Raw genomic sequence first — 24,021 nt, forward strand, 5'->3', positions numbered from 1 at the left:
AAGCCTCCGCTCTCTCTAGGGGCGGAGCATCTGGCTGCCGGGCCGGTAAATTTCCACAGTCTTAACGATACTGTGATTGGCTACTTGCAGATTCCCAGCATGCGAGTTAAAGCCCTGCCTTACGTGACGGATTGGAAAAACTTTGTGTGATTGGTTACTGGAAGGGGGCTGCGGTGAGGAGGTGTGGTGGGTTGGCTGAGACTGCTGAGACTTGCAAGCTTAACTCTGGACTCTTTGTTGCAGAGCTGACGGTGACTTGGTCGGGAGTCTTTTCCATGTCTGTCCCCGGCCGTAGGAGTAGGACGTGGCGTACGATCGGAGTAGCAACCAAGTGGCTAAAGGAAAGGCCCAGTGAGGTAGAAAATGATCATCTATGCCCGAGCCATGGAGTACCCGCAAGGGAACTTGCCAAGTACCCAGAGTCAGGTAATGGCTCTAATACTGAGCGGAGGTATACTGTTAACGGAGCTCAAAATCTGTTGGTACAGCTGATAGCGAACCGTGCCGTGATACTTAACAGCACTGGCATAATGAGAATTGTCTTATTTATCATTTGGAATAATCCAACACAAGAAAAAGAACGCTTGAGCCAGTCGATCAAGTTGGTTATGCTGATAGCAGCAGCACAGGGAATTAGTTGATGTCGCACGTAACGGGTTATGTGGTGATAATAAAACAGCAGTAACCGTCATCAGTGACCTGAACCAGGTGTTGTGCAGCACACTGACATGTTTCCTGATGTCGTAGTGTTTGCCTGGTAATAGTGGTTAAGTTTTCGAGTTGTGGCACACGGTGCCAGCCTATGCCAGAGGGTTGATCTGTTAAAGAGATAATTTCAGTGGCGATTTGAGTCGTGTCACCAGTAGAGTTCAAGTTAATAATAGAACTGTAGTGTGTGTGTCAGTCATTACTTTTATGAAACTTGTTTTCAGATATTGTAGTGGGATTAATACTTATAACATGCAGTTGCATTTTAATAATACGGTTATTGCACGAATAGTAATGTATTACCCATGCATTCAGTAATCCCATGCTGGATAGGCATGGATTCCGTTTAAATCGTAATTAGGCTGCACATTTTAATATGATCTTTTGTGTTCACGTTATCATTTTGTAACCATCTTTAATTTGTAGTATTAATATCAGTGCTCGTGTAGTTTTCTTAGTAATCCATTGTCTGGCTGACTGAAGTACGATTAAAGAAGCTTAGCCCCAAGTGGTCACATGAATAACCTAAAATAAAACTAAGTCCAATTGCCTGATCTGTTGTACACAGTAGATCATAATTTGGACATGTATTACCTGTAGAATTGGTGCAGGGGGTGTGGTGACTGAAAAGTTGCCTTTGCTATTTCCAACACCTGTGCAAGAAACAGTTAGGTCCTGATTACATTTTCTTCCTTGTTTTTAGAGCTGTTTGATTTGTTTCCTGCAGAATGCGGAGTGGTAAGAAGGGGGGGGGGGGGGGTAGGTCATATGGTAAGCATTCCTTTGTTTAGTCCAGCATTGGCCCTGACATTATATATGTGAAAGTATCCAACAGTTCCCTCCCCCATTGGATGTTCCTGTCTTTACATCTTTTCCGGAGTCTTTGTTCTCAGAGTTGAACAGCTGTATTAATTGCTGTGCATTTTTCACATACATTTTCATTTGTAGGTGCCTTTGTGATTAACATTAGCTGATCTTTAGACCATTTTTTAGGTTGGGGTCCACTTCTAAATCCATTTGTTTAAGGTCTTGCCTTTCAGGAAAGGCAGTAGGAGTACTTAAGCTGCCATTGTCTGACCTGAATCAGGGTTTCATAGTACTTCATTTTTTTGTTGCATTTACTTTGCAGTCAAAAGCTGGACTGGGCATAAAGTTCTGTTACAGTTTTGCATAGGTCTGCGTATATGGTATAATGTAAGTGATGAGATTTGCATGAAATATGCATTGATAAATGACAAACCAAATATTTTTGAATTTTTTTGTCTTTGAGTTAAACTCAGCCAGTGTGAAATATTACCTCTCCTAAATGTTGCTTGTCTTTATGCTAATAAAATATGCTTATTTAATTTGGTGTCTGTTTTACACAGAAGAGGCTATTTTACAATGATAGGTATTTTCTATGTATTACAATTGTATTCATTTATTTTTTTGCAGCCACCCATTGTGTATGCAGTCTGTTGTGTATTATATATACAGTATTGTCCAGTACATTCCAACACTGTAGAAAAAATAAAACGGATCAGGAGATTTGATTAACTTCACCTCTAGTGGCAGCAGTCTTGGCATTAAAGAATTGTGTTTTAAAAAACCTCCCTAATGTTATTTTTACAGCAAAAAACAACCTTTCTTATTTTTTGGCAGGGTGCGCACTAGATGCATGTACAGTAGACTGTAGATTTTTTTCTCTCTTTTTTTTTTTTTTTTTTTTTTTCTCTCTGCAGTTCTCTTTGTCCTGGGATGTGCATATTTTTTCTTTTCTTACATCACTGCCAATCAAAGTTGTTTTTCTTCTTTACCTTATGCAGTGGCAGCTACTGTGCACATGGGGGCGCTGCTTCCAGCTAGAGTTGTTTACTGCAAGTCCATATCGTCTCCTGCTGCAGTAGACAATGGAAAAAGACTTCAGCATAATTTCTGATTCACAGCTTATATATAGACTTCATTTATCTGCTTTGTGTATATGCATTACTTGTTAACTGTATTTCTTTGCATTTTCCTTACTCCATCTTGGTAGTGGTAGCATACCTGCATATTTTAATAGTTTATTATTGCTTTCTGATAATGATATGCATACATTTTGCTTTTTTTTGGGGGGGGGGGGGTCATATCCACAGCCCATAGTTCATTCACAGTGCAAAATTTCTTAAAGGTAGTACTTAAGGAATTGCAAATGTATTATATGTACACTTTGTAGGTCACCTGCCTAAGTAATTGTAGGTGAATTTCCTAGAATATTGTGAGGGAAGTTTGATTTAATTTGTTAGCTCAAACAACAAAGATTATTATAAAGAGGTAAGCAGAAGCCTTGCTTGTAGATGGTTTTCCTTTTAGCTGTTGTCTTTGCAGTACGCTTCTTTTGTTTTTTCCAGTCTAGCAGGCTAGCCTTGACTTGTTTGCTTTCTTTAGCCTCATTTACAGAATGGTATATATACCCACTACTTGTACATGGCAGATGATTATTAGAATGCTGACCACTTAACTTTTTAACAGTGCTCCATTTTATGATTACTAACTCTTAGGGGGGGTGAGACATTTTCATGTAGACTCTGTTGCTGAAATGCTGTTCCCATCTGTGTTAGGTTGGGCATTTCTTTGGGTTTGCTGCACTGAAACTGTGTAGGAACTTGGAGTATGATTTCTGGGTGATCACATTACAAGATAGAGTCCCTATTTTTGTATGAACGGGAACATATGCTGTAGCTAAAAGACAGATAATTGTTCGGTTGAGACAAGACTACATGATCCTTTGATTTTTAGGCAGTCCAAACTACTTTTAGATTTTTGTGTATCTGAATTTAACAGTATGTTTGTGCAGGCGTTCATATGTATATACACATATAGTGTGTGTATATCTATGTACAAATGTTTATATGAATGTATTTTTTTTTATCTGTGCATGTGTATTGCTTATAAAACACATCTTTTTACATTTGTTTCTTTTGTTTTATCTTGGAATGCAGTGGATATGTTATGAAACTTTCTGCACTTGCCAAGTAATTTTTGTTGCCTTATAACTTTGTCTAATAAAGTTCTTCATATTCAAGCTATTACTGTGTATATGGCTGAGAGACTGTACATGGAGAAACATTTTATGCAGACTACAGAACTGTGGGAATAATTCAGTAGAACTCATTTCTGTTTGTCACTGGTTCTTTTTTGTATCTGGAATGTTAGCAGAGACAAAAACTCCTTCCTGTTTCAGATGGAAGTGCATCACTTTGTCAAATTTTGTTTCTTTTGTCACCCACTTGTCTGCAGCTTTTTTAATGGCTACACATTCGACCGCAGAAACTTCCCCCATTGCATCCTTTGCTGTACTGCAAACAACTCAGAAAATCATTTTGCATTTTATTCATAATTCATTTTCCTGTACTGGAGTTAGTATGAGGTGGACTCACCTGGCTTTAAGTAGGGGTGGTTTGACACGTCTTTGGTAGAGAAATTTCTGGTATCAGCTCTTGTTTTGTGTTCTTCCTAGGTTTGTGCTTAGCTGTCACCATTTTTAATCCAAGATTGCTGTCCCTTTTTTTCTCTCTCTTCCTTTTTTGTTTTCCCCACTTGGGTGGCAGTCATGTGGAAGCCACTGTTAACAGCATTTTGTTTTTGAACCCCTCATGACTGAAAGAAACAAGTTAATGGTTTGTGGTCTCGGCAATGCACAGTTTAGAACCAACAATTTTTGAATGTACAGAAATCAGCAAGCCATTATGGCAATTTTTTTTGTTATGGAATATAGTAAGAGATTACTCTGGGACACTAGGGAAAGCATTTTTATCTAAAGGTATTGATTTTATGAAAACAGTAGATTTGGAATGCATATATGTTGTACAAAGTCAGAGCATGAGTAACATTTTGAAAGCTCTGTGAAGCACATTGGGTTGTCTAAAAAGTAAATATGCAAATAAAAATTTTGAATGTGCTCTTAAAAATTCAGTCCATTACACAAAAAAGTTTGTGTATTTAAGCATAGATGTTGGTGGCAGATTAGAATGCCTTACTTGGCCCATTTAGCTTTCTCATTTCTCTGCTTGCTTGATAAACATTCTGCTTTACCAGTGATGGTTTACATCTTGAAAACAGTAGTGCTAATCCTTCTTTCTCACATGCGGGTTTGTCTGTGATGCACTTGTGCCACACTGTAGACTTGTGCCTAGTTGATATTGATTTCCTTTAGACACTGCTGTTGACTATTTGTAGCAATCTCCAGAAGCACAAAGTGGACAAAATGCCATTCAAGAAACATTGTCATCTATGTTTTAGAAGTAAGAGCAGACATTTCTTCTTCTTGATGCATTCTGATCAATAAAGAAAATATTTTCCCCAATTACCTCCCAGTGTACAAATACACACAATGAAGAAATGAGCTAACACATACAGGGGTGCTGGTAGTTTTGCATCTCTTAAGGAAAAATTAAATATAACACTTGTTAGCTAGCTCTGTCCTGTGCAATCTGCTATTACATTAATGTTTTCATCAAAGATTAACATTTCTACTACCCTGGTAATGGGATGTTGATATATACTGAATAACCAGAACTGATGAGCAAATGGGCATCCTTCCAGTTAAGAATATGTAGAAACTACTTGTTTTATTTGAGGGGAGACTGATGCAGAGGGTATGCATCTGGTACTGAGCTGTCTTCATCCAAGTGAGTAAAAGCTGAGCAGATGAAGCTGGTACCCAGGTTTTGTAAGGAGTGTCATGTGCACAATATCCAGGGAAAGAAAGGCTGAACATGCAATGGAGTCCGGTATTCAGATGGTTATCTTAGTGTGTCCTGGGCTTGCCCTATGAGATTTTCAGTTCCAGAATGGTACAGGTTGAAGGGAGACCACCTGTCAGCATGTATGCAGGTAATGTAATCGGCCTTTTTGTTTGTGTAGGGGTTGCAGCTTTGCAGATCCTATGTTAGACATGACACAGAAAGCTTATTAATAGCGTGTGCAGGGAAAAGAAAACTCTGCATATTTTAACTTTCAAACCTAGAGTTATCCTGCTGATTTTAGACTGTCCATTCTGCTTGCCTCCTTTTTTTTGGTGAGGGGTTGAAATAACTAGCTTGCAGTCTATTGGATGGGGATATTCCAATAACCCCTGTACTGTAATTCCCATTCATTGGGCTTGGAAACATAAAAGGTTTGAGTTATAATTTTTATGGCATCTATACAGCAGGCTTGAGATAATTGTATCTGTTTTGTTGAGGAATCAAGACATTAGTGAAGGGCATCCACTGGGGTTGAGATGCTTTGAAGCAATATGTCAATGAATATTTCTCTGCCTTTGAGTCACCTTAAATCTAACCCCCCCCCCCCTTCCTGTCTGGAGAAGTACACTTTGTAGGTTAAGTGCTTCATTGCTTCATAGCCTAAACTCCAAATGGATGCAGCCTGTAATTTGTGTCTGCATCCTGACTTAGTCTGCTGCATGCTATGCTGTGATAAATGAAGTGCTGTTGAGGGCAACTCACTCAGGTGTTCTGTGTAGTAGGAGGTACAACAGTACTGCCAGAACACTCTATATAGCACAACAGGAATGGTATAAATGCCATCAGGTCGAGGGAGTGTTTAATATTCAGAGCCAATAAAAAGCCCTTTCCACTGTTAGAAAGTGAGATTGGAATGCAAGTGGTCATCATTGTGTCATTCAGGTAAGAAAAGCTTCCCGTGCATCATTTATGCTCTGATAATGTGTTCTGCCATTGAAATTCAATACTGTTTCTTGTTTCTGTGCTGTAGCACTGTTACTGTGTATTGTTTGTGTTAAATGGGTATTTCTTTTTTACTTAAATATGAAAACTTGCTGACATGAAGGTTGTGACATGGCAAGTTATTGTAAAAAGCCCAAGATCCATTAACTCCATGTTTATCATCACTTTTTTTCTGCTATGAGTGAAATTTTGCACTTGAGTCCTGACACCCTGAGGTTTGCATAAAAAATACCGCAGTACAGGCATTGAAAGGTCACCACATGTAACCATCTACCAACAAAGTAAGCAGTGTGTTATTTATGGTTTTATTGAACTTATGGTCTTAGAAGTTCCGCTTCAAGTAGTTTTACTTTCCTGACATTGGCAGTCTAAACCACTCCTGTACTTGTATACACTTTAAGTAGTGTAAAAAGTGAAGCTCTGTCTGACATACCTCTTCAGGTAATGCCACATATCCCCAAGATGTGTGTGTACCATTTGCTTCAGTAACTACAATACAAGTACTGTTTTCCTGCAGCATTTCTATAGCCCTAGAATCTGACCTTTGCCAGTTAACAGCTAAGTCATACATACACTTGCTGAGTAGTTTTTATGGAGATTGTCTAACAGAGAAGTCAGTGATGTTCTGTAGCACCACAGGAGGTTGTGGGCAGCCTCAGTGCACAGATTCAACTTGCTTGTTTGCTGATGTTTGTTAATCAGTCAGCATTTGCTCAGTTTGATTGATAACTAAGCTGTGATGTGTAAATTCATAGGTAAAACTGGCCTATTTATGGGAGACTCATCCCATTGGTCTGCTACTGGAGTAGTTGTGTAATGTGAATTAAATGTTAAACCATTGTTAAATAAAATCAGATGGGGTTTTCACTTTTTATCAGCTGTCGTGTTAACCTACTGATCCACTCTGGCCTTTTGCAGTTATGATCCTGGTTGTGGTAATGACGTACACATTAATGAGACACAGATTGTAATTACGAAGGTACAAGATGGTTAACAAGGTTCAGAAGTATGCATACTGAGCAGAAGAGACAAAACTGGAATGCTGTTCTTGACCGATTGGCTGCCATGTCTACTTCTTGCATAATCATTTCAGAAGATGTAGTGAACTTTAGGTTTCCCAGAAACGTCTGCTTCAGGTAACATTACTTGTAGCTTAAGGTCTGTAAATATTTCAGTGAGGCGGACTACAGAAAATGTTTTTGAGGGAGGTAGCTCGCTTTTTCAGTCAAGTTAATCAGTAACCATAATAAAGAAATGGTCATTGCAGGTACACTTCAAACGCGTATGTAGGAGAACTGTGCATTTGTGGTTAACCTGTGCACGACCAAATTGTGGATATGAATTCGATGGCAGGGCTGTAGTGTTAGTGGGTGAAATTACATTCCTTGTTACTGACTTTGGTGTTGCATTGGCCAAAGTCTAGCATGACCACTGCAGCACAGGTTAAAGGGCAATTTGCTAGGTAGGAAATTCTTCTGGCATCCTTCTTTAACTACGGTGCAGAGCAAGTGTAGGGAAATCATCTTGAAAGAATTACCATAATTTTGTGTAATTTAACCATTAATTCCATGGGAACTACACTGGTGACTCTAGATGGTTAGAACTAAATGAATGTTGGGGTTACTGTGGACTTAAGTGAGAAGCCCCGAGACTGAGAAGGAAATGAGGTTAAATAAATGTTTGGAAAGAACTGGGGGGGGGGGGGGGGGGCAGTTGCATAGTACAACATAAAGTAATCGGTATGCTGTATATGTGACTGCGGAAGTACCGTGTTATTGCCAAAGAAAATGATCTATGAGGGTGGGCCACCAAAGCCGTGTGATATAGTAGACAAAGGGTCTATGAAGCTGACATACTGGCTCGGTTTATTGGGCAGTAAGCATAGATGCAGGAAAGTGGGGACGAAGCCAGTATCTGTGTGCAACTACTGAGAGGCAAACTAAGCCCTTAGTTGAATGATAGAAGTCTTGCACAGGGAAGTGAAAAATGCCAGCATGGTAAGGGTTGATACATGTATGAGACACAACGTAGAAGAAAAGCCAGTTGATAGAAGGGAGCAGGCATATTCCTTTTTATGGGACAATAGTATTTAGAACCTGACAAACACAAAGGTAAGCATGGTGATAACAGCTTTGCACTCTGACATTTTCAGCACTGTGGGCTTCCCAGTATTCCGATACTGGGAAAGAGCAGTTAGAATTTTTATTTTTCTAATGATGCAATGGCCCTTTTTCATTGTAGCAGTATTTAGGGCTGCTTAATTTGCTTGGAGCTCTCCCAGGTGTACAGTTTACTCGCTGTTCACTTTCTCGGACTAAACAGATTCACTTACAGAGAACCTAGTTTAGTTTGAAAAGTGAAACAGCAAAATTAAACATTTAAAAGTAGGCCTTACATGCTAGAAAACAGCTTTTATACTGATCGTATTTCCAGTTGACCACTGGCATTCATAGTGTGAAGTCTATTAGATGCTGATAAAATTGCCCTTAAGCAAAACAGTGTCCCTCACATAACTTACAATTACTGGGCTGGTGCAGACCCGTATCCTGTATGCCCTATAAGTGTTTGACTGGTCTTGGAATGATATTTAGGGGTAATTAGTGGGCAGGCTTCTGATCTTATTAAAAAAAAAAAAATCGATGCTGGTGGTTTTGTGTATTACTCCCAAACATTGCTTACAGCCCAGAATGAGAGGAAATGCTAAGTTTTCAGCCAAAGTCTGCTGTGAGTTTTTCTTTTGCTACATGTCCAGCTCTGAGGTTCCTCCCGCCCCACACACACACTGGCAGTAGCAATACTTTTTTATTAGCACAGATGCCTTGATTGCACAAGTCGTATTGATGTTCAGCAAACACGCACAGCCTGCATAACGCATCTGATTCTTAACATAATTGTATAATTTGCCTTTTCTCCACAGACGTTCAGAGTGTGTGTATGTTTTTCCCATAAAGCAAAACTTGGCGTCATGTTACACGTAGAAGGCAGGGGTAGAACCTAGCATGTCTAGTGATCTGTGAATTCCGAAACAAGTAATTTGAGCCAGTAATGTTTTGCTTTCTTGTTGACCGAAAGCAGACCTCATGAGATAGTCTGATTACATTGGTGTAGGCAGATATGTTGTGGAGAGGTCTATTACCCCCCCCCCCCCCCCCGATTTACTATTTACTTTGTAGTCCTTTTTAGCTGTTGTCAAAATGAATATAGTATAACACCTTTATGTTTTCTGTGTTTTATGGTTTTGTCCACTTTTTCACTTGGGCTTTGCTTTATTGTTTCTCTCTGAAATGAGAAAGTATGTTTTCTCTTTCGGAGGTCAAGTTTTTTTTAGAGCTTCAAGAACATGTTTCTGCATGTGTAATAAGATAAGAAGGCGTGAGTTAAATGCAATGCTGTAATTGGTTGATGGACATGATGTGGTTTATGACACTGTATTTAGAAGTTGCCTAATACTTCTGCCTCTGTGTTGAATAAAATATTCTGCAGAAGCTGAGGTTTGTTTGTGCGATGCTTGAAAGTAGCAGAGCTGACAGGCTTTCCAAGTTTTCACAGCCTTGGTGCTGGAAATTGTGGTGATGTAGGCATTTCATTTTATGCTGGCTACAGTATCTGTTTTGAAATAAGGTACATTTTTTTTTGTTGTTGTTGGATTCTTGTGTTCTACCGATATTTTTGATAAGCAAAATCTGCACAGTTTTAGCATCTTTCTCATGCTGTGTCTGGTATGTATTAATGGCACTTTTTTATGGTTGAGAGTGCAGCAGGTATTATGGGTTACTTATTCTCTATCTGCTTTTTTTTCCCTTGTAACTACTCTTCTAAACATATCCGCTTTTGAATCTTGAACTTGAGTAGATGTAGTTTATTTGTTTAACAAAAGTTGTGAAAGTAAGCTTGTGAGATACTCTATCTGGGGAAAATAGAGACTTTAAGGTTTATAAAGTGGGTTTAGCACTTTGTATTAATTTCTTCAAGGTGCCATTTATGTAGCAATTTTCTGATTTTTTTTTTTTTTTTTTTTTTTTTTTGGTCTTCCATCTACTAAATCTTAGATAATTATTGTTGTCTAGATACTGACATTCATAATTTAATTTAAAGCAATTATGTTTATGTTAGTAAAATAGTTCTGCTGATGTCTGGTAGTTCATGGAGAGGATTAAAGCTCTGAGTTGTTAACGGGCTGTTTCCTGTGGTCCAAGGTTCGATTCTCTTGGCATCCATTTTTCTAATTGTGTCTGAGCATGTTATTTAACCAAAGAGTGCTTCCTGGCTGAATTTTAAAAAGAGATGCATGTGGATCAATGCTGTGTCGTGACAGATACAAAGAAATAATTATTTATTTCTTATGTTACAGTTGCTAAAAATAACCTGGGCCAAGGACCCTTTTTAGCCGTGCCCTAATTCGTTTGGTAGTCACAAATACATAAAAGGGTACAGAGACTGAAAACATTTAAATCAAAGCTTCGGTATCAAACGCAGAGCTGTTTTTCAGAAATAGCAGTTTTACCTGCACCTTACATGATGCATAGTTAATCTGATCTGGTACGAAGACTAGTTTGTTTTTCTTAATTTCTAAAGACCTATTTGTTTCAGCTACATTTTGTGGGAATTTGGCTGTTTGCTGTTGGCTGGTGTCTGTGGCAGTAGACATCATCTGTAATTGGATGTGCCCAAATGTAGTCCTATTTTTCATCAAGGTATTTAACCACAGTCGCTCCCGTACACATCATGGTGGTGATTTACATTACAATTAAAAAATGAGTTTTGACATCCTTTCAACAAACATAATACATGCTCACATTTGTCCAAGCCATGACATCATGGTAGTGCCAATGTATTCCTTGGAAGATGCTATTAGTGTCATTCTTAAGTGTCCTGCTGCTGATCTGCCAAGCTGTATCTTTCTTTGAAGGTTTTACTACAAACGTACATCCTCTACTGTTGCACTTTAAAAGACAATGGTATCTCTTATTAGTTGTTTCTATAGATAACCTTTAAGTATGGGTTCAGAGATAAAGCTGGTACTGTTAAAATGGGACAGACAGTTACCAGTATGGGGAACCTACTAAGAGAAAGATCCTGTCTGTGACCACAGGGTCTGTCTGTTTTTTTTGTTAGTGTTTTGTCAGTTGGGTAGACCATCTTATCCACTTTTTTGTTATTACCACCCAGCGCCTGCATCTCTACACAGTAAGAGCAAATGTAGGGTGAGTCAGCTGGCAGTGTGCATTTTGGGGGCCTACATTACAGAACAGAAACAAACATAGCAGTCAGATTTAGACCTGAAGTCAGTAGGACAGTTAATTTCAGCCTTCAGAGTACCCTTGCATTCTCTTTTACATTTGGTCATATAGTAAAATAAAAAGACAACAGCTGCATAAGTGTGTGGGAGTGTTTCTTGTCCTTATGTTCCCATCTAAAGACACTTTTTCAACATTGAGTTAATGTTTGAAGGTTCTGGTTTTTGTTAATGCTCTGCAGTTGTATTTTGGCCTTTTGAGCACTTTGTTGTAGCCATGCTGTTGATGTCTTGTATGTCATATGCTCTGCCACGAAAGTGAGCATGTGGCGTGGTCAGTGGTAGTCTTTCATATTCCAGATTGAGGATGTGGCTTTTCTTGTTGTGACATTACTCCCTGGAGGAGGATAGGGTACTGTCCTTAAGTTCATGTATTATTACTAGGCTAATGACCCCCCCAGGGGTTCTTTTTAAGTCTAGCCATGCTGCACTAGGTAAGAATCAACCCCTGTACCTTGTGTCTATAAGGAAAATGCCTTAACTATTATCCCAACCCTAACTCTGGGCATGTCCTGCTGAAAACTGCTTCTGTTTACCCTTTATAATAATCATGGGAAGCTGAGAACATGTACACTACTTTTAAGGGAACTGAGAAGCATTTGTGTGAAAAGGTAATCCCCTCTAGAGGCCCTTGGCAGTAATAACACCAGTTTCTTTTTTGATACACCACTGGGTGCCACCATTTCAGCATCAGTGGAAGTAGGGACTGTAATTAGAGCAGCAGTAATGGTTTAAAAGGAGGGACAGAGGAGCCTCTGCTATGCTGAGAATCTGTGTGAGAAAAGTTCATTAATCTAAGAAGATGACACTGTATCCCTGTGCCGCTGTTGAGATTGAATGGTACTTGTTATGGGTCAGAGCTAGCTTGAGAAAGGTGAGCCAGTACTGGGAGTTGTACCAGCTGAGATATTTGTACTGCAGATTTGTCATAGACAACCTAAACTCCTAGCTATGTATGTGTGGCAGCATACTTCCAGCATCATGCTGGACGGACGGGTTCATAACCCAAAGACTGCCCATACTATGGAATAGGCTTCCCATACATGTCAAAGAGAGCACCTCACTGGCCCTCTTAAAAGAGAAATCTTGATGAATGGATGGGAAACAGAAAATTCACCCTGGGGATCACTCCAGTGGCTGTACTCGACAGAGGCACTGGGAACAAAGGTCGGGTGGCACAATGCCATGGTAATCCTATGGTTGGGCTTGTAAAGGCTTCAGGGCCATTAGCCTAGTACACACCTATGAACCCATGTACTTCACGGGTCTATATTAAATCAGCGAACGCCGATTTATCGAGTCCATGTAAGCAAAAGCTTACAATCCCGAACACTCTAACAGGGATTTTTTCCCCCAGGGAAAAAAATAACTTCAAAACATTACACCCCCCCCCCCTGCTTAAATATACCAACTCCGAGATCCGCACTGCAGTGAAGAAAATGGCAAAGTAATGGAGGCGGCCAAGCGATTTCTTTCTCTGGGAAAGAAATCGCTTGTATGCCGTTTCCCTATTTTGCCGTTTCATGCTTTCAAGTTTGATCAGGACACATTTGAAGGATTGCGTCTTCTACTATATAATAGGAACCCTACTTCACCATTTTGTGGTGGGAAAAGCAAAGCCTGATGGGTGCCACATCAAGAATTGCTAAAGTCAGAAGAGCATTGGTGGTAGAAGGGCAGACCAGAAGCTGTAGGCACCTTCTAATGAGCAGGATAGGTGTCTAAAGGGAAGATTTGAAGAGCACAGTGTACTAGTAGCCATTTACTTCAGACTTTATTTTATGTGAATGTGGCAAATTTACATCCAGAGATAAGCAGATAAGTTTATTTGGGGAAAGGCTTGCTTAATTTTACTGACATCGGGATTTGTATGCAGTACTTAGTTGTGTATATAATAGTTCGGACACATAGGCAGTTTTGTTCAATGTGACACTCAACTGAAGCAAGTCCTGCCTGAATGCTGGATGGATGGATGTTCTTGCTTTATGGTGGCATCAGGATTAATGCCTTTGTTTTATTTTTAAAAATGTAACGCAGACTGCAGCATATAACAGAATATTTGTTCATTCCCTAAAGCAAGGAAGTTGCTTGTTTCATCTGACTGTGTATATGTATTTAGAGTTGTGACGTCAGTGTGTGTGTGTGTGTACAGGAGAGTCCAAGCTGCAACGTGCTGAGAATAACATCTGCTGCCTTGCTACATACTGTATATTTTTTTGTATGTGTTGTATTGCGAAATTTGCATTTTTAACTTATTTCCTGTATTTGCCCACATTCTCCTTTTAACTCTACTGTGAGTCATAATTAAATGTAATGTCAATGTTGTGTAGTTTGTTTGCTAGTCAAAAACTGGAAGCTATAAACTTCTTTCTACGTGCACAGCGTGATCAGACATGCCTTTCTGGTGTACTGTTAACCCTGCTTTCTGTCTGACTTTTTCATTTGAGTGTGATTAGGGCAACATGCCATTATGGGCAGGTGGGAAACCAATGGTCAGGCTTTGGAGTAGGAGGGTTGTGACTTGTCATAAGTAACATCTGAGCCTCACAGTGTGCAGAGAAAGAAACGTGAAATCTGTGTACAGTTAGGGATTAGTTGGCTTTCCCAGCATCACTCTACACTGATCTTCCATGTAAATGCTGGCTGTTTAATGCATCCTCTTTGTGCTTCCTTTTACCCTGAAATCAGCTGTGGAGAGATGATTATGCCAGTATCATTTGGGTAACCATATGAATCAGCTGAGATAGTTGGTTCTAGACATTGGCAAATTCTGATGTTAATTGAAGCGTCCTGCTCAAGGGAGTCCCCTAGTGTAGAATATTATTTCCATTTTATGATTATTGTTATTTTGAAAAGTATATTTAAAATGGTACAGAATTACGCAGGTATATGTTAAACTCCCATCAGTGAATGTGATGGGATGAGGAATGCAGAGTTCAGCATAGCAAGTGTCTTTGTATGTCCAGATGTAGTAAATAACACATTCAGACGTTGACACAAAAGCCATATGCGGTTATTCTGGGTTGTAAATTAAACAAGAAAGTCTCCCTGCATTTCACAATATATGTTCTTATACTGGGCAAGTCCTTCTGCAGTTCTAAATATATTCCCCAAGATAGTGCAGCCTTGGCGGTAAATGAGAAGCATTGTTACCTCCACATGTCCACAGCTTTGTGATTTAATAGCAAAATCTTTGACTAAAACCTGAACTGATATAATTTGTCTTTTCCCGGCTGGGCTAAACACAGTATAATTGAAACCAGGTTCCCCATTTTATCTCACTGGCATTTCTTTAATTGCTGTAGGCCTCTCATTTCTGCATATTCATTTGGTCTTGACTCAGGGTTCTGCTGGAGGTTCTACCATATTAGTAGTTGAGAGTACCTCCATATTGTGAAGCAGGTCCTTGTTGTGCCCACAGTTTCCCTTATTGCAGCTCTCTGAGACCAGAGAGTACAGTGGGCTGTACTTACAGGTTTTGGAGGATAGGTGGAGTAGCTACTGTACCCCTCCCCCTTCTGTCTACCCGTGCTACCATTCAAACAGAAGTAAGGAAGGAAACCCTCTCTGTCTCTTCAGCCCTTGTGGCCATCAGTTGGAATGTGGTTATCGCCGACGTTTTAATCTGTGTCCCTTTAATTTTCTACATTTCTCTTTCTGAAAGGCACTTCCATCCTGAATGCTGACATAATTTGATTCAAGTAACTCCTTTTACTTTGCAAGTTTGTCTACTTTTATTGTTTGTAAACCCTCTCAAATCCTTCTGGACCATGCAGTGTACATATTTCCATCACAGGACAATGATTTCTTTTTTTCTCCATGTCTTGTTTAGCCCCACCCCCCCATAAGATGCATTTGCTTGCTTTGCATTCATGGCTACTGTTGCTGCATGTTTGCTTAAAGCTTAAGTATCCTATGTGCTTACAGCACTATCTTATTTGAGTCCTCTTAAACAGTCTGCTATCCAGGGTTGCCAAAAATGCAATACAGTATATAGTGATGCAAACTGCAGCATGCATCAGTCTGAGTACCAATACGGTTTGTGGTAAAAAGTAACATACGAATCCCCCTTAAAGAAAAACAATAAATTAAACCTTTTTACTGTTACTGTCTGCATAAACCCAGCTGATTCTTTGCAGTGTATGGGAAGGGAATTTGCAGTAACGACAACAGATATTTACCTGTGAACCATCCAAAGGAATTCGGTGAGCCGGGCTTCTGGTATCTTTCTTGGTGCTTTAGTGGTGAACATGCTCTGTGAATCCCTAAAAGTGAGAAGTTGTGGATAGGAGCAAAGACCATTTCTGAATGCAGATTAATCGGGTGCAGTTTTCCCACTTTCTGGATCATGTGGGAGAAGGGACTATTGCGGTCACACCTGATGACATTAACTAACATGATCTTAAATGTTGTGTTATACATGCCCAGATATGTTGTGAGCTACAGTTTTAATTGCAACATTTTGTGATGGATAATTTTATACTTGCCACAGCAGGTAAAATGCTCAGGTCATGTAGAAAATCAGCAGAGCTTAAAGGTTTTGGTTGCCAAGATGTTCTGCCATTTTGCAGCGAGGATGACTTAAAGTACATTCATTAGCAACTACTGCAGTTTTATGTTGCATTTTGCAAAGGACTGTTGGTAGGTAAGGATGAATTAATTGAGCATTTCCAAGTAGTCCTGGCTTTTTATCTAAGGTTCCAGTGGTGTCTGTGTATAGAAGCAGAACCTTATAATGCTGTCTGGTAGAATGTTCAGGAGTGAAAAGTGTATTGTACATTTATTGGGTCTATATTATAAGCCCGAAAAGACTAAACCGCGAACGCTCACATGAGCTAAAATGCCGGTAATCAAACTTGCTATTGTGGGGGACTGCGCCCCCCGCTAACTATATATTCCAACTCCGAGGTCGCACTACAGTGAGGAAAAGGCAAATATCCCACTCCTCACTGTAACATGACCCCACAATCACAGTTTCGATTCCCGGCATTTTCGCTCATGTGAGTGATCGTGGTTTTGTCTTTTTGTGCATCTGATACAGACCCCATTTATTACAGAGAAGCTCATTTTAACCGTATTGTGAAAGGAGTGGTCCAGTGTTTCTGCCCTTCTTTGATCATGCCTTTATTCCTCTGGATGTTATAAGCATTGTATATTTGTGTGCACGTTTGAGTTCTTTGCCTACAGGGTGCCCTTTGGTCAGAGTAAGAGCAGTGAATAATGGAATATAATGTAAAAAAGTAGCGGATTTAAGCATGTTCTTCATAAGTTCATTTCCAGACTTTTCTGTCGTAGACACTCCACCCAGCCTTTGTTTGCTGCAGGCCCAGCTTGCATCATGTGCTCAGTGAGCCCTTGAGTTTTCATTGCAGCAGCTTTTTCTGAAAGCGGCAGTCATGCATGGGAAACCTTTCTCTTGCTAAATCTTATTTTGTGGTTAACCATCGTTTCTGTAAAGGTATGTGGCCAACATTGTTCAGCTACAGGATGCTGAAAACACAGTATATGGTTAAATAGTCGGTCATCAGTCATCAGAACATTTTCGGGGGGGGAGGGGGTCCTTTGAAACTATGAAAATACATAGGCATGTAGAATTTTAGAACTTTGAAGAATACTCTTTGTGAGTTTGCAGTGGTATACTTTTTGAAATCAACCTTAGGAGCATTCTGTCTGCATCAGATTCCAAAATTTAAACCTCTACCAAAATGATAATTCTCATTTAGGGATTGATTTTTGAAGTGTTGGAAGATACTGTTTTAATGGAAATTTGGTATCAATAATAAAAGTAAATTTCAAGGGGCTGTAAGAAAAATTTAAACTCGTTCAGTGAAAATATAGCAGGAGATGGAAGCTAAACAAAGCCGCGCACAATTGGTTGCATATAATTAACAGTACTGCAGGTAGAGGTAGCCAGTATCCAAGAACAGTCATTCTTTGTTAGTTAAATTTCTAACTTCCCCTTTTTTAAGGTCTGAAGACTTGAGCTGGCCTTTAAAGAAACCTATTGCTGCCTTTGTTTTTTTTTAATTAATATGCAACTTCATTTTTAATCTGATCTTCTGCATAATTGAGTAGAGAGTCCATGCAAAGTTAGGTGAAGTTACCTTTTGGTGTATTCCTAACATGACCGTAGGAGAGGTGGGTATTTCCTTCCTAAAAATAACCAAGGACAAACATATTTACCCAGAAGTGTAGTAAAGTACTTTGTATATATACCATCTTAGAGTATGAATCCGGTTAAAGTTGAACTTTTTTTTTTGTATGGAGGGCATTTTGTCGGTCAGCTGTTTGCTGCCCTTTCGTCACAGATGAGCGTGGTTAGCACAGGCACAGTGAGAGAACTGAGAAGTGAGTGTTTCCTGTACATAAAGTCTGCGGAAAGAGCTCTGAAGACAGCATCCTGTGCTTCTATTTTTCACATTTAGTGAAAAGCATCAGAAAATATTTTCATAATATTAAAATGTCAATGAAATCACAAGACGTGATGTGATTATTTGTACTTGAGGGTCTGCAACCAAAGTAATAAACTTCATTTTGTTAGATAGTCAATAATCTTCAGTAGGCCTATGTACATGCACTAATGTACTTTGGAAATTACTGTGTGTATGGTTTTGTTATTTTGTGTGCATTTTTGCCTTTTTATCAGTAGATGTTTGGGGATAGAGAAGTACTTTATGGTGTCCTTCAAATGCTGTTTTGACTACTAGAATTTAACGAGTAACAGCCAGACTCACCAGTGACAGGACGAGTAATGTACTTTAAGCCCCCCACCCCCACCCCAAAGCTGTGGAAAGGCCATGTTTAACTTTTCTAACAAGTTAGCAAAGTATTTCAGGGATAGAGCACTGTTCTCCTTTAAACTTATTATTTTTTTTGCAGTGGGCAAGCCCCCCCCCCCCGTACCCTCCAATGTGGGGGAGAAAGCCCCCCCCCCCAAACAATCTATGCCAAGTTAGAGATAGCTGCAACTTGGAGTTAGGGTTACCACCTGTCCCACTTTGCGAGGGACAGTCCCTCTTTGGCAGTTGTGTCCTGCAAAAAAATTGAAAAAATGGCAAATGTCCTGAGATTTTATGACAACATTATTTCCTATATTTTATGTAATAGTTGCATAAAACAGTTATTCTGTATCTGAACACCTAAATGTTATAAAAAACAGAATACGCAACTAAAACGCTACAAGAATAAGCTTTTATTTAGGCAAAAAAGTGAAGTTTTGTCCTTGGTACTGGCCGTGGGTATGTTTTGCCTTGCAAAATCTAACATTTGTACCAAAAATGGCCCACTTTGGGCATTTGAAAAGGTGGCAACCTTACTTGGAGTAAAGAGAATATCTTGAGAAATCGCCATCTCAGACTTAGTATGTGCAAGTCCATTATTTGGCCATTCAGTTTCCAAGTTTTGGGCCTCTCTATAGCAGGTCTCAACATTTCAAATGGTTACCTGGAGAAAAGCAGAAGTTATTCAAGGAGTTTATAATCGGGACATAACTGTCGGAGGTTTTCAACATATGGAAGAGTAAGGGTGATTTAAAATGTTTAGAACTGGATTAAGCAGCACAGAGGAGGGTTTGGTAATATTTTTATTTTTTTTTTCGGTGAGCTGAATTTTAGGTGTGCCATCTAGTGCAGAAGGACTCTGCTGCCAAGCCATGGTTATAAAGCACAAGATTCACCATGTACTGACCTGCCGTTCACTTGCAGTTGTTGAAAGAACATTTATAAACCTAGGTTGATGTGACACTGTGGTAAGATCCACAGAAACTCCACCAGTGATGAGGAGCATGTTTTTGTCACTTGTCCCATTTTGTGAGGGACAACATGAGCTACAGGTGCTGTGACTTTATACTTATTTGGTTACCTCAGTAGGATACAAGCGTCCCCTGTGCATCTGAGGATTTACTGGAAGATAAGACTAAAGCAGAGAAGGCCAGGAAGGCATTATTACTTCAACTGTTGCATAAAAAGTATTTGGTATATTCCTGAGAGTCAGCTGCTAGGTATGGATTTCTAGTGTTGTTACCAACATGCTCTGATCTTTGGAGAGATGGTTTATTAACGGAGAAATGTAATAGAGACATATTTGCATTGTGGTAAGTAACGGCACATATCCTATGAAATGCAGGATTAGATGCTGAAATCAAAATTGCCAAGAGAAATATTTTAACGAGATATTTCACTCTTGATAGGTGGAGAGTTTGTCTGAAGGTGAAAGCAGAAATCACAAAAGATGGCTTGCTGCTCAGCATTGAAAAAAAAAAAAAGAATCTAGTTAATGATTTGCAAGTAGATGGTAAAGAACTGGTGGTCTTGCTTGGTTTTATTTTCCTGGCCTCCAAGATCATTGCTGATGGTGATTTAAGCAATGACATTAAAAGATGCTTTCTTCCTGAAAGGAGAGCTGGGACATGTCTGTATAAAGTTTTAAAGAGAAGACATCACAGGTCTATAAGGATCTGCTTTAGTCAAAAGCTGTGTTTTTTTTCCCCTGTAATCAAAAGTTGATGATGTGTGCTGGAAACCCGATGCTTACAGTGGTGTGGAGAACTTTGGAAAACACCATGGAAGGCAACTTCACATCAGTCATTAGCTAAGGAAATAAGTGCAGACTGTGCTGTAGTAGGAATATTCTGATGGTAAAAACTCAATTACTTTGATCACATAATGTCAGGACCATGATATTGGGAAAGATGGGGGGCGGGGGGGCAGCAGAGGCTAAGCTGGTTAGACAACATTATTGTAGTAATTAATGTGACTTTTCAAGATCATAAAGAAGCGTTTTTGGCTGAAGTAAAAGAAATGATAGGTGAGCTACACGTTTTCTACTGTTTTAGAACCGGTGCTACGGTCAGTGGGACACAAAGTCTTGGAAGAAAACTCCTTTTGCAGATTATAGGGACAAGGTAAAAACAATGGCTTTGCAGAAGTCCTAGTAAGTAAACCTTTTTGTCTGAATTTTTATTTGCTTTCTTTTTCAGGTTACAAAAGGAAACTGTGAACAGGATCACCAACAGCTATTTTTCATTAAGACCCAAGCAAGCAGAGGTCGACTGGATTCAGTAACGCAACAAATGGGATACCACCCCCAGTATCTGGATCATTTCCTCAAACTGCAACACTACTTACTGCATGTAGATGGGCCTCTTCCCTTTGACTGCAGACACTACATCGCCATGATAGTAAGAACTATTACTGTGGTCTCTTTTTGTGCTTTTTTTTTTTTTTTCTTTAAATTTCTTGGAGGGGAAAGAGGAACAGGATTATTGGCTGAAAGAAGAGAAACTCTATTCAGCCACCACTAATTTTAGTTTTCTTGAGCACCTGCTTCCTATCGGTTAGTGTTGTTGGGATGGCTGTGAAAACGTGTAATGAGTTGTATAATGCAAGTGTGATTCAAGTGCCTACTTGACGGTTTAATGATTTTGTTATGGGCGTAATAGGGCTGTAACTGTTTAATTGTATTTGTGCACCATGTACCCTGGCATGCTCTAGTTTGCAAATGTGTAGCTTTTAAAACTGTTAAGCGTTTTCCTTTTGTGATGAAAATTTTATTTCTGAAGCTCTTTGGTGTACTGTTCTGCTTTTGTATTTTACTTATAAAACGGGATCACTTGCGTATCTACATTTATTTTATATAAACAAAGGAGAGGCTGTACTTTTTTAACTGAAGAATTCCATGCTTTCTTGAAGTAATAGATTGTTTGTTTATTTAAATAAATAAAAATACTGTTTAATAAATCAATTCTCTACATACATTATTCAGAAGGTAGGGAACACTCTGGGAATTTTGCTTTATTTTTTTTTTCCCCAACATTTGTAATGAATTGTTTTGTTATTTATTATCAATTGTGATAGGCTGCAGCCCGCCATCAGTGTCGGTATTTGGTGAACCTTCATATGTCTCAGTTCCTTCGGGTTGGAGGAAACCCCGAGTGGCTTCAGGGACTGGAGTTTATCCCCCAAAGACTACGTAAGCTCCACCAAATAAACAAAATTCTAGCACATCGCCCATGGTTGATCAACAAAGAACACATAGAGGTAAAGGATTCCTCACTATCCTTCATATGCCGACAATAAATTTCTCAGATTGTCTTTGCAGTGATTGTATTTTTTTTGTATATTGCATCTTGGTTTAATTAAGATGCACATAAGTGTGTGTGCCTCCATGCATGTATGTATGTACTTAAAGCTCTGCAAGCTATGAAAGTAGTAGTATTATATTGTTTGAATGCATAACCAATGCAAGAAATAAAATAAAATCATAAAACAAGCAACTGATTTACAAGATAGCTGAACACTGGTCAGCTGACAATAAAAGAGCCAAAGTGAACAGTTTTCTAGAGTATTAAAAGTAATATTTTCAGTAACTGAATATAAACACAAGATTCAGATCCATCAGCAATTATTTGATATAAACTTCTCCATAATACTTTCCAGTCTGTAAACCAAGCTTAGGATATTTTTAAGGGAGCTGTATAGTTAGTTTTTTAAGCTTTTCTGTACGCCACATGTTACAGTCTTCTTTGTTGCTCTTCCTTGTAGAGTTTGCTGAAAACGTGCGGGCAGTGCTGGACCTTAGCAGAGCTGGTGCATGCTGTTGTTATACTTGCCCACTGTCATGCTCTAGCCAGCTTCGTCTCTGGTTCAGGCTGTGATCAGGAGTCCAGGATAGACTGCAGGTCCATGTTGAAGCCAACTCTTCTAGGCAATCAGTGTTTCTGCGATGCAGCCAATGGGAACACCAACAGTCAGGAGCTACTGAGAATAAATCGTCGAAAGGTAAGGAGCCTTCTGGCATATTCTCTCTAAGTGGTATCTGTAGGCAAGACATGATTAAGACATTACCTAGCAGCACACATGGTGAGTTAGGAGCAACTGTAGCTGTAACTAACTCAAAAATGCACATAGGCATTCACCCTAATCTTTGTCTTATACTCAGATTAATTACATGTGAGAAATGGTTCATAGGCACCATATGCTGCTAGAACAAACCATTTATATCCAGCTGAAGCATCTTTGTTTTGCAATGGTTCTCTTCTACCCCACCCCTAAAACACACTGGCTTTCAAGACATTTGCTGTCCTATGGAAAGAATGTTAAGATGAATTTCTCTTAAACCCAAATATATTTTGTTGAATAATGACGTGTCCTCTTTTCTTGAACACCCAAGTGTTTTCCTTTGGTAGAGTGTTGATCAGGTGAACTGTCTTTGTAGAATTTGCTTGACTAACTGTTTTCTGAAAGGAGAAAACATTACTTTTTTATCCTGATATGTGAGATTTAGGGGTACCACTTAATACAGTTTGTTCTATAGTGTAGTATACAACATATTTGGACCCCAACCCCAGGGTGACTGTTGGAGCAGCAGATGAAAATTGTTTCTTAAAAGATGGGCTTTCCTGAAAACATGTATTAGTCCAAGTAGACTGATTCCCTTCTTGGATGCAGATGTCTTTTTAATGATAAATTTCTGAGGCCACAGACACAGTTCTACATTCCATAAAATTTCTCAAATTCAGTAGTCACACTGTGTGTGTGTGTGTGTGTGTGTGTGTGTGTGTGTGTGTGTGTGTGTGTGTGTGTGTGTGTATATATATATATATATATATATATATATATATATATATATATATATATATATATATGAATACCGTCCCATTAGCTTGACAAGCCTTATCTGCAAAGCCATGGAGAGGATCATAATGGAACTCATAAATAAAAACATAGGGAACTTGCAGACTTTGGATCCAACCCAGTTTGGCTTTGTCAAAGGCAGATCATGCCTTTTAAACTTGGTTGACTTTTTCGAGACAGTCACCAAGGCCATTGATGAGGGAAAGGCAGTCCATACAGCCTACCTCGACCTGGCAAAGGCCTTGACACAATACCCACTCAGGTATCATCGAAAAACTCATCAGCTTGAATGTAAACCCATACATCACAAGATGGGTTGCAAACTGGCTAAGTGACAGAACCCACAGGGTCAGAGTTGCTGGAGCCATGTCAGACTCAAAGCCTGTCACAAGTGGTGTCCCACAGGGCTCAGTCCTGGGTCCACTCTTGTTCGGCATCTACTTTTCTGAAGTACAAGCAAACACAGGAGGTTATGGCTGACAAAGTTTGCACATCACTGCAAACTAGGCGCCATAGTCGAAAGCTACATCTGGCGCAGATATCCTTCAGAAGGGCCTCACAGAAATGGATAACTGGTGCCAGAGCCATGGCCTAAAGTTAAGCGCCAAGAAATGCATAGTCATACCCTTGGGAAAAACAAGGTTACCCCTAGCTACCATATAGGTGGCAATCCACT

The 24,021-nt window shown here is 39.4% G+C and overlaps 1 protein-coding gene across 2 annotated transcripts in view; it reads left to right on the forward strand.

The window, feature by feature from the left end:
* Window positions 1-213: 213 nt before the first annotated feature.
* Window positions 214-24,021, forward strand: part of LOC122789921 (sestrin-3-like) — an 87,070-nt gene continuing 63,262 nt past the window's right edge. Inside the window, exons 1-4 of one of the 2 annotated variants that reach the window (XM_044057384.1) lie at window positions 214-426; window positions 20,690-20,890; window positions 21,567-21,749; window positions 22,254-22,490. In XM_044057384.1, the coding sequence (XP_043913319.1) occupies window positions 364-426; window positions 20,690-20,890; window positions 21,567-21,749; window positions 22,254-22,490 (684 nt within the window). In that variant the 5' untranslated portion in view covers window positions 214-363. Of the gene's footprint in view, window positions 427-9,916; window positions 10,038-20,689; window positions 20,891-21,566; window positions 21,750-22,253; window positions 22,491-24,021 lie in introns of those variants that run through there. The other variant, XM_044057385.1, reaches the window with a different exon arrangement.

This window comes from Protopterus annectens, chromosome 15.part0 (assembly GCF_019279795.1).
Source record: "Protopterus annectens isolate FY-2018-M chromosome 15.part0, PAN1.0, whole genome shotgun sequence".
Taxonomy (NCBI): Eukaryota; Metazoa; Chordata; order Ceratodontiformes; family Protopteridae; genus Protopterus; species Protopterus annectens.